General features: G+C 35.8%; 1 protein-coding gene across 1 annotated transcript in view; it reads right to left on the bottom strand.

The window, feature by feature from the left end:
- The window catches only part of LOC140158651 (gamma-adducin-like), a 92,267-nt gene that overhangs the window by 15,359 nt on the left and 60,522 nt on the right, over window positions 1–16,386 (bottom strand). Inside the window, 5 exon segments of the mRNA XM_072181823.1 lie at window positions 573–706; window positions 709–814; window positions 1,676–1,906; window positions 10,873–11,024; window positions 12,644–12,752. Coding sequence (XP_072037924.1) covers window positions 573–706; window positions 709–814; window positions 1,676–1,906; window positions 10,873–11,024; window positions 12,644–12,752 — 732 coding nt within the window.

Here is a 16,386-nt window from a genome sequence, read left to right as displayed (position 1 = left end):
TCCGTGTTACGCACGCAAAGTCGCACACACTGTCGTATATTGCGCAGTGTATGCAAAAATACATGGAACCCAATCTCTATCAAATAGTTCTCATATTGTGGAGAGAAATGCTTCATCAGTATCTTCATCAGAAATGCTCATCAGAGCTTTGGAACCTTGAATGTTGTTCCAAAATCAACAGCCCAAAGTATCTTGCACAGCGAAATAAACGCTAGCATCTGAGAGACTTTTATTGTACAGATATATCTGATATCCCTGTCATGTGTGACCTGCCTTTATAGATTTGTTGTTCTTAAGAGTATGTGATGCCAATGCGAAGACAACCTGCAGGTTTAAGTTTCTCAGGATGCCATGTGCAGTTGTCATACAGGCTGAATATGACAACTGCGCAAGTCATGTGCTGCGCATATGGCAACCACGTAGTATTTGACATCTTCAGACATTCATTTTGATTCAAATGATTTCTTATTGTGTCACACGCATACTTGGATTAGTTTAATGCCTTAAACGGGCTGAATTCCCTGAAAATATCAATTATCAATCATGCCATCTTTAACCAATATACTACATACCTGAATCTCGCTGGCTTGAATTACATTATATGCGTAGTGATATGCTTCTTCTATCGTCTCTCCCAGGGCCACAATGCCATGATTACGTAAGAACATCACTTTGTTATGTGGTCCCAGTGACCTGATGATTTCATCTTTTGTTCCTCATCAATTAATATGCCTTTGTAGTCATAGTAGGAAACATTACCAACTATTAGTGATTCTTGTGAAATGGGCAATAGTCCACATTTCATGGTGGAAACCTGTAAAAATACAATTCAAAAGAATAATTATATAAGCCAATAAGATTTTCTGTACAAAATGTTTTGCCCAACTGCTTTACCAAAATGACCGAAAACATAAATAGGGCAATTTGATCATACTTATTATCATACAAAAATATTGCAAATAACTAACTTTATTAACCCTAACACTGACCCATGCTTTTTGGTATCGGAAGTCAGAGAAGATCCGATTTTTTCAAGAAGAAGAAGAATTTTTGACTTGACTTGGCACCCCGGATTCGAACCTTTGACCCCTCGCATGCCAAGCGAACGAACGCGGACCGGTAGCTGCTCGGGTTATTGCTGCCCGGCCAGCAATTCCGTGATCATATCACACTTCGGGTGATTGCGTCATCGCAGACCCTGGGATGCATGCATGTTATGAATTTTTCATCGTGGTATTTTGTGGTTTTTACTGGTGTTAGGGTTAATAGCTTTTGAATTTGACAGTTACACTTGCTGGAGAATACAAGTATGTATATACTATAAGCTTTTGAGAGCATAGTGGTTTGAATACTGATAGTGCCAGTGTAAGTGAGTGCTTGCCTATGCTAGGGAGGTAGACAGACTCACTCTGCGGGACTGAGGTGAGGCGGACCTCCAGCAGCATTATTTTAGGGGCCTACTGAAGAGGAGTCTTGTGCCAGATGGCCTTACCCTCCTTACCATGCTAAATCAAAGATTCATGGGTTTTTTCTGTAGATTGCTTTCATGTTTGCCATCTGCAGAGTTTTATGTTTGTTCCAAAAATTCCCAAATTTGAATTTGATGACATTGTTAGGTGGAACCTAAGGTAGAGTTATGTAAGATAGATGTGAGCTCATAGTACATATTACTTACTGCAGCTGCTGCAGGAGTGTGTACATGAATGACACATTTGATGTCTGGTCTAGCATTGTGAATAGCAGAATGTAGGGTGAATCCGGCAAGATTAGGACCAAAACTCGTTGTGCCTGGGTCCACAGTGTTGCCAAGTGTGTCCACCTTGACCAGTGATGATGCAGTGAGTTCATGGTACATGAGACCAAATGGATTGATAAGAAAGTGATCATTTTCTGCTGATACCCTCACCTGCAAAAGAGAGAAAAAAGTTACAACAGTGGTAAGTTCAAATTCCATCATAAGTAGGTGCCATTACTATTAAATTAGCTACATCTTAATAATTGCAATGTGAAATTTCATTTAATTTCCAAGATAATCATAAATGCAATTTACATTCAAATTATAGAAAAAGAAGAATTCTCACTTGTGTGTAAGTTTTTGTTTGCATATATGTGATACCACTTGTATGTACAAATTCCTAGCAAGAAGCCAAACAGATCTACAGATATATTGGTATCAGTGTAAATGAAATTAGGCACAAACCAAGTGTCATTCATTCTCAATGGGAAAATTAGGAAATATCTCCCCGAATAGGAGCCTATTTGAGAATTAAATATTACGGTGGGACATTATAATTCAAGCAAGAGATTGCAGACACTGACTGACACACCCTACAAGTGGTTGCGCAATACTTATCAGTGAAGGCAGGCAGGTCAGATGAAAGGAGACAGCCCAAGTGAGATTATTGCAATTAGACATGACTGATTGATGTTGATGGAATACCAGGCCGCCAACCCATGATGCAATCAGCATAATTGCTTCTGTCCTGCTGTAGATATTCCACAGTAATTTATAAAACTCAAAAATTATATTACAAACCCTGTGTTAAGAAGAGATTTCAGCAAACCGCTGCCTTACATGTGGATTGTGATTCTTTGCTGTAGAGTATCAAGATCTTGATCCATCATATTAAACTGATAGACCCAACCAGAGGGTGTATACCACAATGTGACAGTATCATTTTGATGTGATTGATGCTAAAATAGAATCTGGTGCTTTCATCAAATTTGTTTTGTTATTAAAGGGTGCTGCTGTATGAAAATATGTATTTTTCTTCATCATATTATATATTCCATTTCTTTGAATGAAGTTCAATTCAGTGAAATGTATAGATATTTATTATTCAGGGTTTAATAATGGGACAAAACATGAAAATGCCGGGTACAATTGGTTAATATTCCATCAAAAAAGGAATATTGGTTAGAAATTACATGATAATTCCATACCACTTTTAAAAGATGATAGGAGGCCTCCAGGGGGAGGTATTATGTTTATTTTACAATGAAATTCATATTCAGAAATAAACATCCCCACCACAGACGTAAAACTAAAATCATAATTTTCTAAGTGATTATCTATAGATTTATGGACATGACCATTTTGCATAACAAAACCTAATCCTTTTTAGTATGGTCCGGATATTAATGAATACAGCCGCCAGACTAGCAAGGGAGCGAGTAAAAAGGTTGGTAATATACAACTGCAGTCAGCTAGCAAGCTAGACAGGCTAATATATGCAACACTACATGACCTAGCCTACTCGCTTCATTTGTTAACGTTATAGCTTGGATGCGTGAATTTCACAATAGGCTTTCACATGATTTACACATTTGAGAGATAAGTGTTGTAAAGGTGATGTGTATAATCGGAAACATAATCTGTTTAAAACAGGTGACACATACATTGATAAGTATGTCTAATCTTATCTAACACAAACAATGTCTTATTCCTAGCAACATTCACATTATATCAATTCTTATGAAAATTTAAAAAAATGACTGTCATAAAATGTACTAGCACGCTTCAATATAATATAAATAAAACTGACCAATACATTCAAAATATTAAAAAATAGTGCATCTTTTTATAGTCAAGAAATGAAACCTTCAAAAATGGTCAGTACTATAGCTTTGTGCAAGCTAAAAATAGGGATCATATATTTTTAAATAAAATTTCATAATTCACGGATCATGGAAATCCAACCAAAATGTTCTACCAATTGTCACATGGAGTAGAAAACCTGACCCTTTTATTATTTATCGTATGATTAGGAACCCTATAAGTTTACTTAGTGCATATCCAATGCTAAAGATGTTGACATGTTAAAACAGATATTACATGTAGAACACAAGCAGGCAGGCAATCAAAAGATTGAAGGTTCTACATGTATGTATGTCAAATGCTTTCATAGTAAGGGTAATTGTAATGATTGCATGATACATTGATGTTATGACATAAATAAGAACCATCATGTCATACAAACCCACCCACACAAATTAAAATGCAATTTTGAATTTAGCTCCCGGCAAACTAATTGAAACACAAAATGCTTTACCAAAACCTTATAATCTAATTCACAATGACAATACTCTGATCGTGAAATATGTTAATGTCATCTGTACAAGGTGGTTTAATTAATTATACCATCACAGTATTGCATATGGATGGCACGCCACAGATTTGTTTCATCAAGGCAGGTTTTAACATATTACTTCAGCTTTGGTGACCACATATATTACATGTTAATAGCAAAACAACCACCGCCCCCCAATTATTTCATTTTAGCAAAATTGATCTTACTGGGATCTCACCAGGGACCTACTACATTATGTATTCCATATTTCACATGAAATGTTGGTAAGATAAGGCAGGAAGAAATACATGAAAAGTGAGTTTGTAATTTATTTGAATTAAAGATGTTAGTGAGCTAATGATATCCTTTCCTTTCTTTCTTTTTTTTTTTTTTTTTTTTTGGGGGGAGGTGGTAATCAAATGACACCTTTTCTATGTCTTACTCCCAAGCTGTTTTGACAAACTTTAATAATACAAATATTAAGCAAACTGTCAAGTTAGATATGTATTTTTGTCTCCAATGAAAACATTCTCGAAATGAGAAACCTGGATCTGTGACAAAATGCTTTGCATCTTTATTCTGTGTGCACTATACGATACTATGGAATACAGCTGACGAATTGGAAGAAAACTAGATGGCTGTTTTGTTCTGGTAAAAAAATTACAAGAGTTTTCTTCAGGATCATGGGGTTATCTTACTTAAAGATCCAACCAACATGGTCATTTGCCAAATTATGCCTTTGAATTTTGTCTGTGCTAATTCTCTGCATTTATTACAAGGCTCATAATACAGCCTCTATCAGCAAACTGTCAAAAATGGCATGCCCTTAAGTATGAAATTTCTTCTTCTGTATTGGCATGCATAAACATGTATAATCTATTGAGAAATACATGACCAATGGCAATTGCCATGGTGATGATAGGGCCTATCTTTACTAATTGAGCATTTTCTGAAGCTTCCTACAATGCAACTAATGTTATGTTCCGCATGCAATGCACAATCGCATGGTGCCAAGATCACTGCACCTTACCCATGCAGCAATTTGTTTTTTCTGTGTATGTTTGTTTATTGATAGCAGATTCGGGTACCTTGGAAACCGATTAAAAGTTCACCGTCTATATTATGCAGCCTGGGAAAGGAGTGGGTGGATGCACATGCAATGGTGTTTTCTCATGCACACTATAGTGACTTTCATTGACTTGGAAGTAATGTGTTTGTTGCAGTCCGATTGGTGGGTTGGTATGGGCAAAACAGGTAGGCCGGTTTTGGTACCACTTTCCACAAATTGACAAACCCCTTTTCATATTTATTGTGGGTGCTGAGTGAACTTGTCATTGACAGTTTTTACTCAAAATGTAGTCATCCTACATTAGTCCAGTCAAAGTGGGTTTTGACTCACCACTAATTGCAACAGAATTTTTTTCACTGCTATGAATGTCAGAGATGTCCAATGAACAGCATACAAAAAGTATACTAAAATATACTTGGTGGAAAGGTAGTTTTTGGCGGGAAAAGGTCATACAGGGGTCAAATTTCAAAATCTCTCCAATCATTTAAAAAACTATACCAAATTATTCCTCTAGTCATAAGGATTCAGAAAAAATATAGTTTGCCATATCTGTGATGTACGGTTCTTGAGTTATAACCGAAAAGGTCAAAGGTCAAATATCGGGTTCAACAGAGGTAAAAAAACTAAAAATGGTCTGATTTTAACCAAAATGGTCTCAAATTGATCGTCTTGCAAACATAATTCATTTAAAGAATATTTGCACTGTTTAGGTTGTTTAATTACATGCGTAACATCGAAAACTAGGTCGGGGTCAATAGAGTTCAATGGTCAATAACCTATTTTACCCTGCTACTTAGGTAACGAAACATCCAAGATATGGCAAACTATTCTTATTTTGGAGTGTTTTTAAAGGACAAACACATTGAGACCATTTTTAAGGAGATTGGAGCATTTTTATCAAATTTAACCCACGTGTAGCCCAAAATTTGACCTTTGACCTTTTTGCTTATAACTTGAGAATGGTACATCACAGATATGACAAACTATACTTTTTTTTTTCCTTAAGACTAGAGGAATGCTTTGGTATAGATTAAAGCAATTTTTAAATTTGACCCCTGTATGACCTTTTCCTGCCAAAAACTACCTTTCCACCAAGTATATTTTAGTATATTTTTGGTATGATGTTCAGGGGACATCTCTAAAATGTATAAAAGTGAAAAAAATTCTGTTGCAATTAGTGGTGGGTGACACCACAAATTTGTTTAGATTGACTGGACTACATGTATGTTTAGAACATGTGAATTAATTGTGCCCTGTACAAAGTAGCACAGAATAACTACTTATCCTCAAAGGTATTCAAAGCACTTTGCTGTTCTAGTTCTACCATCTGATTCAGAAATCTCAACCTCCTTATACCTGCCTGCCAAACAAGCACCCACATGAAAGTTGACATAATTTCTTCATAGTTTCACTTTCCATACCTGGCTTAGTGCAACATTTCACCTGCATCAGACTAGCATTATACCAATAGGTATCAGGTTCTTTTCTGTTCATGTTATTCATGTCTGACCTATATTAACATGAATGTACCTTGCAAAAAAACACTAAAAAGCCACTCCTATTCTACAGTTACCACTTGATTCAGGACTTAATCATCCGTTTCCTCCATGCTGACATCTCAATCTCTTCTCCCTATATTAATTAATTTGGCCGTTTTAATGTCCTGTTGTATTTTTTTTTTTTTTTATTGGGCCTATAAAACTGAACTGAATTGAAAATTGATTCCAGAGACAACACTGGATATACAGTATACAAACCAATTGAACCCAACACCCAAAACATGGCACCTTGTGTTTTTTCTACTTCTGATAAAACATTATTTACTGTAGTTCTATAACTGAACATAAACATTGATTAAAACTTTGCAACCAGGACAAACATCAAGTTGTATAGCAGGGTATTTAAACAACCTGTATCCACTCCCATTTCAACCTGCCACTGATTCCTTGCTATTAATAACATGACCTCTTGACATCAACCCCATTTGTCAAATGGACTTCAATCTCTTGACACAGTGACTCTACATGCAGACTTGATGCCGGGACTTGATGGCTTGACTGATGAATTTCTTCCCTAGATCTCAACCACCCTTTTCAACAAATAAATATGGATTTTTTTCTTTGCACCAAGCACATCCATGTGTCCAATTTCCTACAATAAAGTAAATCAAGATGAATTTCTCAAGTGGTGGTCAGCAATCAGCATTAGGCTATTTCTTGTGAACTTCTAAACCTGTTTATTATGTACAATTACTCACTTTCCCATAGGATCAAAGGTTAGCATGTTTCATCATAAATGGGGATACTTTTGCACCCAGGTTTGAATTGCACATATGCACATACCAGTGCACATGTAACATTCCCTTTAATTTCATGTGAAATATCCTCTGTGTATGCACTTTTCATCCAGGCTTTTTTGAAAACTCATTCTTGCATGCAAATTGTATTTTCTACTTCGACAGTTCGGCCCCTGTAAAGCAATATGGTCGGTATCACTGAAATTACACTGAAACACCACTGAAAATCGGTCATTTCAATGTATAACGAGTTTCAATGTGACTAGTATCCAAGGTCATTTCACAAATCACACTGAAGCTCACTATTAATGAAATGATTCAATTTTTCAGTGGTGTTTCAGTGTATAAATTTCAATGATAATTTATACAGCTCATTTTCAATGTTCATTTCACATTTCGGTGTTTTTGGCAGTGATTTTAAAGTATGTTGATCTGCTACACAGGGCCAAAGGAGACATTTCGAAATTTTTGAAGGCCTATTACCTACAAACATTAATAGGCTATCACACATGTACACCAAAAGTCTAGCATACTTGGTTCCAAAGTTCTGAAGTTTTGTGACATCTATTTTCCTATATATTTTATTGTTTTTTTTACTCCATATTTTTGCCTTTAATATCTCCATTTCAAATTTGCCGCTTATGACCCCTGGACCAGATCATGTCACAAACTGACAATTCCCACAAAGCTCTAAATACATTACTTTATTATGTTGAAAGACTATCACTACTGATACTGTCACATACCTAGACTCTGACACAGTTTCTTGAGCAAAATCCATCTTCCCTATTTTGCACAAAATGCCTATTTCACTAGTTATATTATTACATTTTTATTATTATTGGGCTAGGACTGAGACTAGTTGAAGGAACAGCCTTTAACTATGGTGACCTTTGACAGTAGACTCAGACAGGGACATTCCAAACAGCACTCCAATTACATTGACTGTGTTGGATTTATGGCATGTTAATATTATATTCACTGGATGATATGACCTGCCAAGGTATGAACCTCATCAAAATTAACATGCACCTCAAATCTTTTAAAAACACCAACTTAATCAGTTCAATTTATCAAGAGCAAATATTCTGGCATGCTGAAAGTCTCTAAACTTGACCCCAAATAAGTCTCAGATTACACAATATCACAATCATTTTCAAAGCAATAGCTACATCAACATCCTACACAGGGCTATAAATAGAAGAGCTTATAAAAATCCATCTAATATCAGACATATAGGGAGAAATCAAGCAAAAAAAGTCTCCCCCCTAAAAAAATGTTGAAATTTCAGTTCATCAAGCCCCTATTTTCAAATTTGGCGCTTGGTGCCGCACACATCTCCAAAATTGGGTTGAGTGACACCCTGGTAAACAGTCAAATTTGATCAGTTTTGCACACAATTTCAGTACCTTTCAGTATGTTGTGATCAATGTTAGACTGATCAGTATGAATATATTGAGGAGGCTCTTTGGCCATTGACCCTTCATGCAGCACATAAATAATCAATCTCCTCATCTCAAATGTCCCAACAGTGCTGCATCTTCTATTCAGAGGCATTTCCGGGTCTTCCTATTTTGTGACAGTATGGTGCATCTGTATAAGTGGTAATTTTCATGTTCAGTTATTTTCGCGATCTAGAGTGTGAGAGCCCAGGGGGTACTCAGTACAAAGACCATACGGGGACGTGCCGCAAACATGGGTAGCATTTTCAGCCTTTTGGTATATCAATGACCCCTTTTTTCCAGGCCAATTTTGGTAAACGGATAGGTCCATTTTTCAAAATTTTCTCTCAAAATAGCAAAATTTTGCAAAAACTTAGCAAAAAGAAACTGTTGCTTGACGAAATGTGGAAATAAGGTTTTTTCACTGTAGACAGAAACATCATAACAAATCTAATCTATACTGTGTCTTGTCTCAAATTGAGAATAATGTCATGTTAAATTTTGCAGTGTCAGTTTCGAATTGTATGCACCAACCTAATCCTGCAAGATTTGTCTGTATGCTGGTAACACAATCGTGTATCATACTCTGATGGTGTGCTGATCTACTCTCAACATGACATACTCAATACATGTAATACCAAACTTTACGATGCAATTTTATGAAGCAACATGGAAGGTTTTACGTAAATGTTTTTTTTTGTGGATTCAGTAAGCCCACAAGCAAAAACAACAGCGATAAATCTGGAAGGGAATAGAACAAAATTGTTCACACCACAAGCTACAGTAGTGAAAACACTGAATTTAGTGACTTCCTGTGGGCCCTGGCATATAATCTCATCTTCTTTCACTGAAGTCTTGTTCTGTAATTCTATTGCCTGCTTCAGGAAATTGTTGATTTCCATCTAAAATATGAATACTTCCTATCAATTGACTTGACACTTTTGTATTACTTTTATCACTGATAAAAAGTGATTAAAAACTGGGTTTATACAATCTGTGTAACTGATGTAATACACTCTATTTTGGCAAAGAAACTTTACCAAAACTGATCTGTAAATCATTATTAATACTATACACATGTGTGAAGTTATGGTGAAATGCGGTAATTGGTTTAATGTGCATTTATATGTGGTACGTAATTGACTTAATTTGTGGTATTCCAGACCAGTATTTTATGTCAAGTCATTGTTACTATGCTTCCTCGGAAGTGTGATTCAGCTATGAAAGTGTTCCAAGTTGCATTTCTTGTCAATTTTAATTAAACTTTTTGATTTGTGTAATCATATATCAACTAAGCAATATGTGCAGCTCACAATATTAACAGATAATGCACATTCAAAGATAGCTGATCAAAATATCAAGAAATGGAAAACCAAAGCTGAAGTCCATATTGAAAGGAATACTCAAACACAATCAAAACATGCATTGTTTTGCTGTTTTTCCCAATGAGGTAGAACCAAAGAGTACCAACTCTGCCAATGTTTGCAGGTCTCTTAAAGAAGATAATTACCTCCAGATAAGTTTGCTTTCATTCAAAGTACATTGATTATGCGTTCTCAATGTAATGCATGGTGCCAAAAATGAGCGCTAAGTGTACAAACCTCACAACACTCTTGAAGCTTAAAGATGCAAATTATCATTAAATTTCGGACTCTTGTTGAAAACCACCAGACCTTCACTATTTGCCCTCCATGAGCGACAAACCACAATGGCAGAATTACGATAGCGTTGCACAGGGGGCAATTTTGAGTCAATACTCTATGGGTATGCCTTCGGTTTTCCCCTTCCCTATCACAGACATTCTTGCAGTGTCACCATGACCTGCTGTCTACTGAAGATAGCATTGTACTGTCTGACCAAGGTTTGCCATGTCATCCTGTATTCCATCTTTTAGTTCAAACAGAATACTGTTTGGTTCAAACAGATCAACACTTTTATCAGATGGGGGTCCAAATGTGGAAGACCTTGCTCACAAGTTTGTTTCTTATTACTTACCGACATGTGATTATAAATGAGTTGTGTCCAACCATGGAGATCTGCAAGTCGATAGAGTGATGCCAGTTTACATCGTAGCATCTTCTCTCCTTTGCTGTAGTTGACAGAATCTGTGCCTCTGATGTCTGCCACAGGGATGACACAGAGACCACCTGATATAATAAAAATATAAAAATAAACAAATATTATTGTTATATTGTATGCATAATACAATTACTTAACATTTGTTCCCTATTCCAACAGCAAAGGAGTAATAAGATGGTTCTGTTTAAAAAGTTTTAACTCTCATATCTCTGTTTTTGACTTTACTTTATAAGATTGGAGATGGAACTTTCAAATGATTTCAGAAAGCATTGCCTGATTTCCATGCTCTGAAAGGCCAATAGGCATGCAAGTATGAAATGGATCATAAATCAGCATTACTTAGGTGATTTGTTTATGGGAATTATTCAGATGGCAGGATCCCATTTATATGTAATTCCACATTGAAGAATGTAGCATGGACAATGTAGAATGGCTAGTTAATTTGTCCTCTTCTCTTTTTTTGAGAATACTATCCACTTTATAGAACAACCTTTTGCAATCTCCAAACATAAATTGAATAAGGCCTATTTCCCAATAAATCCATTAAATGCTTCTATACCTATGTTGAAGGGTCACTCCATCAGAAATTTCTGTAGAAAATATTTTGCCTACCAGCTCTACCAAATGATCAACAAACAGGTAGATTGCTTTCCTGCCTGCATGTTTGCCATTTGCACAGGTTGTGTTTATTACCACATTTATACTGGTTCCACTATTAATGTTAACCTCCATTTTGGTTGATTTCAGGCTATTCACCTTTAGCAAATCACCAATTATCCTTCCAATGTTTATAATATCAATCATTATAAACCAGTTAATAACTTTATTCTAACTTTGACACTATATTCCACACAGGGTTAACATACTATATGACAAATCCACACTGGAAATGGCATTCTTCTGAATGATGGTATTCTCTAATTGACACCACTGGGCCATAAATAATCATTAGTTCAGTTTTACACCTTTAAAGTCACACCACAGCATGATCCCACTGAAAAAAAGTACACCGAAGAAGTTGTCATGATGCTTTGGTAATATGTGACCGGTGCAAACTTGTGTGAATCTACATGAGCAGTAACAAACACCAAATATTTAAAGCCATTTTTAAGTTGAACAAAGTATAGCGATAATTTGCTATGATTAAAGGCCAGGGATAAGAGTTCTTTGAAACAAGACTGAGCACATAATTTTGCAATCACAATGCATGTCAATATATGTGTGTATAGGTATCATGTGCTGCAGACAAAATACAAGTTGTTGAAAACCATGTCTGTCAAGATTAAAGCAAGATGTGATGTTGGCTTGATCTGACAAGAAACTGGTTTACAATGTAAACCTTCATGTATACACTGGACATCTGGGTATGTTGTCCCTTGTCATTGTTTCTCACCTTTGTGCAATGCTAGATCAATCAAGAGAATGCTGTCAGCAGATTTGTGAGACTCTCATCCAGGGCAGAGTCTGCACTTCAACATGACAAACTTGTTTCACTCACCATAATATATCCATGTGATACCACATACACTTGAATTGTTTTGTGAACTATTTATTTTGAGGATTGTGGCTGCACAGTTTGTTTCTGCAATACAATCTGTCAAAAAATCTGATGAAATATATGGATAGCATTAAGGAGGCCACGCATTTGGCCTACTCTGAAGACCACATTGGATTTGTAATGACTTACCTCCTAACCCCCTACCACCACTCACTGATGTCTGGTTAAACCTTGACTGTGGCAACACCAGGTCTGCAATCTGCTGAAGGGCTATCAAACTAGCTGGATGAGGACCACTCTGGAAAACACAAAAATAAAGAAAAAAAGTTAGAACTACACCATAAAATATATTTGATCATTTCTTTTCACAAAGTTGATAGAAGTTTTAAAACCTAGCACTGGCTATTTGTCTGATACCCTCTGAGCTAGCCATATAGAGGGAGGCTGGAGCAGCTGAGCTTGCGGATACTGGCCACAGCACGGCCGCATGAGTACTATTCCAAGGGTAGCACGGTTCACAAACTGAGCCAGTTCTATTTGAAAACAATTTATTTCAATTTCCATATTCATCTCAATTATCTTCTTTTTTTCATTCTACAATCAGCTTTGCTTTACAGTCCAACATACAGACAGGGCAAATGCATTCCTGTAAAAATAACATATCATTATATTATGGACATGCTATACATAGAAACACAAATTCCCATCACCACACCTGCACCACAATCTCCTGTTTTATGAAGATAAATCATAAATAAATAAACAAGCACAAAATAATTTGCTTTAATTCATTGCTTCATGTAATTATTTCAGTCAAGTTATCTCATTCATGTTGTTGAATTCGCTGTCTACTTGTACCACATGTATGATCATCTATTTAATCATATTCATTCATTCCTTTATTCGTTTTTCATTTATTCATATATATATGTGACGTGTCATGTCAAAAGGAGACACTTTTGGGCAGGATCGTAAATGGAGAAATAGCCAAAAATCTGCCCGGAGAGTATTTTTTCACAATTTGGGTTTGTTGCGAATTTGTGGTGTTATTAATGTTAAAAATATTGTCTGATAGTTTCAGACCGGAATATAACTGGCATCTTGTAGTTTTTGAGACATTTTTCAAGGTAAATCATACTCTCAACATTGTCAATAATATTTTTAAAGGCCGATATCTCAATTTCCAAATTTATAATACCACAACTTACCAACTCAATATCTTCGCTTAGGAATGTCCGATTTCATTGGGGGAAAACGGCATTGTGGAGCAAAATATCTCTATATTTAAGCTATGTAAAAACCTCAAAATTGATAACCTGCCCAAAAGTGTCTCCTTTTGACATGACACGTCACATATAGTCCAGTGAAAGTGGGTTTTGACTCAACACTAATTGCAACAGAATTTTTTTCACTGCTATGAATGTCAGAGATGTCCCCTGAACAGCATACAAAAAGTATACTAAAATATACTTGGTGGAAAGGTAGTTTTTGGCGGGAAAAGGTCATACAGGGGTCAAATTTCAAAATCACTCCAATCATTTAAAAAACTATACCAAATTATTCCTCTAGTCATAAGAATTCAGAAAAAATATAGTTTGCCATATCTGTGATGTACGGTTCTTGAGTTATAACAAAGGTCAAATGTTGGGTTCAACAGAGGTCAAAAAACTAAAGATATATAATTCATTTAAAGAATATTTGCACTGTTTAGGTTGTTTAATTACATGCGTAACATCGAAAACTAGGTCGGGGTCAATAGAGTTCAATGGTCAATGACCTCTTTTACCCTGCTACCTAGGTAACGAAACATCCAAGATATGGCAAACTATTCTTATTTTGGAGTTTTTTTAAAAGACGAACACATTGAGACCATTTTAAGGAGATCGGAGCATTTTTTTCGAAGTTGACCCACATGGAGCCCAAAATTTGACCTTTGACCTTTTCGCTTATAACTTGAGAATGGTACATCACAGATATGACAAACTATACTTTTTTGAATCCTTAAGACTAGAGGAATGCTTTGGTGTAGTTTTAAAAAGATTAAAAGCAATTTTGAAATTTGACCCTGTATGACCTTTTCCCCGCCAAAAACTACCTTTCCACCAAATATATTTTAGTATATTTTTGGTATGATGTTCAGGGGATATCTCTAAAATGTATAAAAGTGAAAAAAATTCTGTTGCAATTAGTGGTGAGTGACACCACTATTTTGCTTAGATTGACTGGACTAATACTTTTACTATCAAGTTAGGGAAATAATGTAGCAGACCACATATAAGCTGTAGTATCATTTGAAACTTAGAAACATGCCAGTTTAATCAATTCAGATCATTCTGCGAGTAGTTTCCACAGATTTTGGGTTCCTCTACCAGACATCAATTCCTTCCCACAATGCAATATGCATTGTGGGAAGGAATTTCGGCACAAACTGACTTCCTGTAGAGAAACCTTCAATCTGTGTACTGATTTATGTGGCATATGCCAAGAAGTAAGATATTGGAACCTCTCAAAACATTTAATTAAATCGCTAAACTGACATGTATTCAAACATAATTAATAGGCATGATGTTGAAGGTATCATTACATGTGTCATCATTTTGCGCATATTTGACCTTGAGACATGACAAAAGATGGTACTACTTCTACCACATGATGCATGTCAATTATTGAAGTACCCTAATTGGCAATATCCATGAAGTATCATACCAGTTTGCATTAACTGAATCTCAAATTGATGGCTCACACTATGTAACAATGTTCCTGTGTTTACATATTATGTGTATTAGATACTTGTTTTGTCAAAATCATGTTCAGAATGAAGCGGCCACATCTTAAATTCTTGTTACCAAACTAGGGCAGGTGTTACCAATAGCCTAGGGAGGGCTGGGAGCCAAATCTGGCCTGCCAACCAACCACTCATATTTGGCCCTCAACCAACTCTAAAAAGGAAAACACGAAACTAGGGTGTGAATAGCCCTTCAGCATGTTATATATTCTGAGATGTTTTTGGCCCTGTTCTCCTGTTTTGGCCCTCAAAATAAAGTTACAAACCCCTGGCAATGCTAGATCAATCAAGACCCTTACATCCAACAAAACTGCTGATAAAATGCCAAAAGTGGTACCAAAGGTTAAACCATGCATTATCGCTCTACAAATTGGATTTTGAAATTTTACAAAGTGATTATTAAGTAGATAAAAAAAGACAAAAACAATAACAGATCACAAGGTGGCCTTTGTTTTGTTGAAAGGATTAGTACTTGTTTGGGTATAACCTGTCAAAAAGGTTATTATTTCAACTAGTCCACACACACAGTCTTATGGTCAAGACAAGCTTCATTCAGTTTGTTCATTCAGATGGTCAACTGTGTTTTCATTTAACATGTTTCACAATATCCATTGAAAGAGGTGTCCACTTTGCTTGATTAGAATGCCCAGCAAATCACACCAATTCTACTTCCCAAGATAAGCATTTATACTACTCATTTCAGATGCCTTGAGTTGTGAAATTGGTTTCATTTTACTGGTATAAATTTGTGCCTTTTATACATTACAGGATAGAGTATACAAATAAGGCTTTCACTGGCATGCCAAGCCCTTGACCTTACTGACCTGAATCTTTTGAAAAGTTGTACCTTATTAGACGTATTAGACTTGGCAATTACATGCTTTGCTGAGCACTTTCAAAATTTATGTAAAGTTATGAAAAGTGCAATGACAACAATTTGCCCAATTCCAGTATCATTTTTGCTGAACCATGAAATGGTATCAGCCTATAAGAGTGTATGTTACTAGCTTACTTACTAGCTTACTAGCTTACTAACTAACCATTTGGTCTGAAATGGACATATCTCTAAATGCCACGAAGGTATGACCCCATGAGTGGTGTCATATGAAAGAGGAAAACATAAAGAATGTGATAAAAATATTTCCAA

Source organism: Amphiura filiformis, chromosome 1 (assembly GCF_039555335.1).
Source record: "Amphiura filiformis chromosome 1, Afil_fr2py, whole genome shotgun sequence".
In the NCBI taxonomy this organism is placed as follows: Eukaryota; Metazoa; Echinodermata; class Ophiuroidea; order Amphilepidida; family Amphiuridae; genus Amphiura; species Amphiura filiformis.
This window is presented reverse-complemented; position numbering and strand designations above follow the sequence as displayed.